This window comes from Tachysurus fulvidraco, chromosome 7 (assembly GCF_022655615.1).
Source record: "Tachysurus fulvidraco isolate hzauxx_2018 chromosome 7, HZAU_PFXX_2.0, whole genome shotgun sequence".
Lineage (NCBI taxonomy): Eukaryota > Metazoa > Chordata > Actinopteri > Siluriformes > Bagridae > Tachysurus > Tachysurus fulvidraco.
The window spans coordinates 30,264,079-30,267,448 of NC_062524.1; the positions used below are offsets into that span (position 1 = coordinate 30,264,079).

General features: G+C 36.9%; 1 protein-coding gene across 1 annotated transcript; it reads right to left on the bottom strand.

Annotated features, from left to right (window-relative positions):
* Window positions 1-276: 276 nt before the first annotated feature.
* On the bottom strand, window positions 277-3,003 carry LOC125145263 (putative C-type lectin domain family 20 member A). Its single transcript, XM_047816694.1, has 6 exons — window positions 2,821-3,003; window positions 2,558-2,604; window positions 1,563-1,955; window positions 1,118-1,459; window positions 735-829; window positions 277-455 (listed from the first exon to the last, which is right to left on the bottom strand). The coding sequence occupies exons 2-6, from the start codon at window positions 2,589-2,591 to the stop codon at window positions 354-356; spliced, it is 966 nt and encodes a 321-aa protein (XP_047672650.1). The 5' UTR covers window positions 2,592-2,604; window positions 2,821-3,003; the 3' UTR covers window positions 277-353.
* Between the last annotated feature and the right edge of the window lie 367 nt (window positions 3,004-3,370).

Consider the following 3,370-nt stretch of genomic DNA (forward strand, 5'->3'; position numbering starts at 1 on the left):
ATATACAGTCAGTTAAATGTGGTATTGTTATAATAATAATAATAATAATAATAATAATAATAATAATAATAATAATAATAATAATAATAATAATAAAATCAAAATAAATAAATAAATAAATAATAAAATCAAAATAATAATACTAATAATAATAGAATAAAACTAAATAAACAAATAATAATAATAAAAATAATATTAATTTTAATAATAATAATAAAAACTCAAAATAAATATGGTAACAGATGAAACATGAATCATGTTCACTGTGATGCTCTAACTTTCAGTATTTCAGATTTGGAGGATTTGAGGAGATAAATAGATAAATAAAATTCTAACATGAGATAGTTTACACATTACAGGTCTTTGTTCTTCTTCTTAAAGATGTTTCCGTCTGGCTGAACCCTCCACATCACTGTGATGTCCATCACGCCGTTTTCCTCCAGTTTCTTCTTGATCTGAAGAACAGAATCAGGATCTGATTTGCGTATCATTAATAAATCTGCTTTACAGTTTGGGCTTCAGCACTTTCTGTTGTCACTGTAATTGTGATGGATGAATGATCATGTAAATGAGGAAGAATCACAGCATAAAGATTTAAATGATTAAAGATGGAGGGAAATTAGACAGAAAATGAAATGGTGGCTTGTGTGATAAATAAATTTGTATTAAAATCCTTTTAGAAAAAGATCTTCCTGTTACGATGAACACAATTACACAGACGTCCTAAAACTCACCTGCTCTAAAATAGACGACTGCACATCAGGATCAAACACACGGCCATCGGACTTCACCTGCAGCCTCATCACCTGTCGTTCCTTCATCGGGATAACTGAGGAACGGAACGGAGAACCATCAGTGACCTAATGTTGGGGTTTACGGTCATGTGACTGCTGCAGGTTTGTTTAAGCAAATATTATTTATAGTGTTGTGATGAATACTGAATGAGATGTTTCTTTAGCTGTATGTTAAAAAGAAATGCAGATTTCTATTGGGTTTAAATTCCGGGTTAGATGATGGTGTGTGATGTTGATGATGATGATGATGATGATGATGAAAAAAGCCACACAACAGACATACGGAGTTGAATATAGTAGAAATCGTGTAAGTAAAAACCTACGAGTGTGACAGATGGAGTAAGCAGGTTCTGCACAATCTCGATCAGTAAACCCTCCCCCATAAAGATCTCCACAGTTGTCCTTTCCATAATAATTATTAGGTTGTGTTGGATACCACAGGAGATTAGTAGGCTCGATCCCATCCGACCACTTCCAAGTGTCCCTAAACAGTCCGATCCAGGAGGCTCCCTGGTCATTTGCCATCTGCTGTAACAGGTTGTTGTCGGTTTGGTTGAGTGCACTGGCCAAATCAGTGTGAAATGTTCTGCAGTAAGTCTGAGCTTCGGTCCAGCTCATCTGAGGACTGGAGACACTGACGAACCGGTCGGGACCACTGTTATTCGCTGCGAAGGACAATGAGTAGAAAATTAAAAGGGAAATCTGGATTAGATTAAACGCTTCTTGTTGAGATTTTTCTTGTTCTTCACAATCAGGCTGTCGACTCACCGTTAAAACATATAACCGGTTTAATATCTATGCAGGATTCATCAAACCACTTTCCCAGATAATTAATATAAACACATGATTGATCCCCATTGGCGTTATTGGGTTCCCCAGAGGACCATTTCCTCAGAGTAATATTCTTCAGTGGAAGGTCGTCTAAAGACCAGCGCCAGCTATTGAAATCGTTGTATAATCCGATCCAGGCAGGATCCTTCAGGTTCATGCTCTCCACTAGTTCTGTCAGGATATTCCAATCATCAGTACTTTGGATGGTTGCCAGGTCAGTGTACATCACCCTGCAGTAGTTCTGTGCCTGAAACCAGGTCTTACGGGTCATTATCAGGTGATATTTATGGCGGAACGTCGGCAGCGTGGATACAGTCAGCAGCACAGCACCTGTCGGTGATTAGGGCAGATTTATAATTTAACTTAAAGGATAATTTGAGACTTTTGTTCTGAGTAAAAATGTTTTATCACAAACTTCGATGTTGTTGACTGAATTACTGCCGTAAAGCAGCTGCTGATTTCCAGAACAAACATCTCTTGCTAGTCTTTCTGTGTTCACCTGTCTCTTATAAATCTCAAACATATCAGAATTTTTGGTTAAGTAGGTCCTAGAAGAAGAGCTTGAGCTCTCACCATGACCCGGCGAGTAGGAGCACAATAAAGCTATTTTAATAACCTAATATCGCTAACAAATCTTTTGTTTCATGATCTGCGTTTCTCCTGATTTGGGTTTAAAATTATTTTTAATTCATTCACATGTTTCTGCTTGAATAAATCATAAATAAATAAATAAATCCTAACAACCCAAACTCTTCAATCAGCAAACACACAGAAATGAGGTGTGAGGAGGTCTTTTTATCAAATAAATAAATAAACAGACAAACAACCTCATTTTATATCAATATATTAGTCAAAACTAATGAATACATTTTTAGTGTTTCTCAGTAAAAGAGCTCATGTACAGTGAACTGCAGAGATGAATCTGTTCTCACCTGCGAAACACAGAAGAGTGAAAATCGGCCTCATGACAGATGAGTAACTGTGGAGTGTTAAAATAAACAACCAATCAAATGAGAAACAAAATTGTGGATGGAAAAAAATTAGATTTAGAAGATCTCATCTAGCACACACACACACACACATTCTAAAACAACGTACACAGTTTGAATGCTGTACAACTTCAAGGTAAAAGCAGCTTGAACGAACAATAAGCTGTTAGACATGAGCCTAAAACACCGGCCACATTAATCCGTACCTGTCTGATGGAACACAGTGATTTGTTCACAGCTCTTCAGATCTTTACTGCCAGCATGCGTCTATTTTAAAACCTCTGTCCTACGTCTTCTACAAACCAGCTCTGCTACAAACCTGAAGTCCATATTTGATAATCAAATTAGAACGATGACACGAACGTAAACGTGAAAAAGTTCCACCTGACCATCAAGTCTGTATCTCTTCAAATAAATCTGTACATTTTATTTCCCTTCAACAATCAGAGGGAGGGGAAACAAATATTACATCATTGTAAAGTTTATAGTTCTAGTACTCGGGTTTGGACACCAGCACACAAGCGACAGTCATCAACAGATAAAAAGGTCGACGTTTGGAGAGAAATAATCACAATATCTTATCATCAGCTGAGGTTCAGATGAACACCGTGACTTATGTAAGATGGATAAAACATCTAACAAAAGCAATGTGTCCGTACATCGGATTGTTAAAGCGTGTGTGTGTGTGTGTGTGTGTGTGTGTGTGTGTGTGTGTGTGTGTGTGTGTGTGTGTGTGTGTGTGTGTTTAAATGTTAT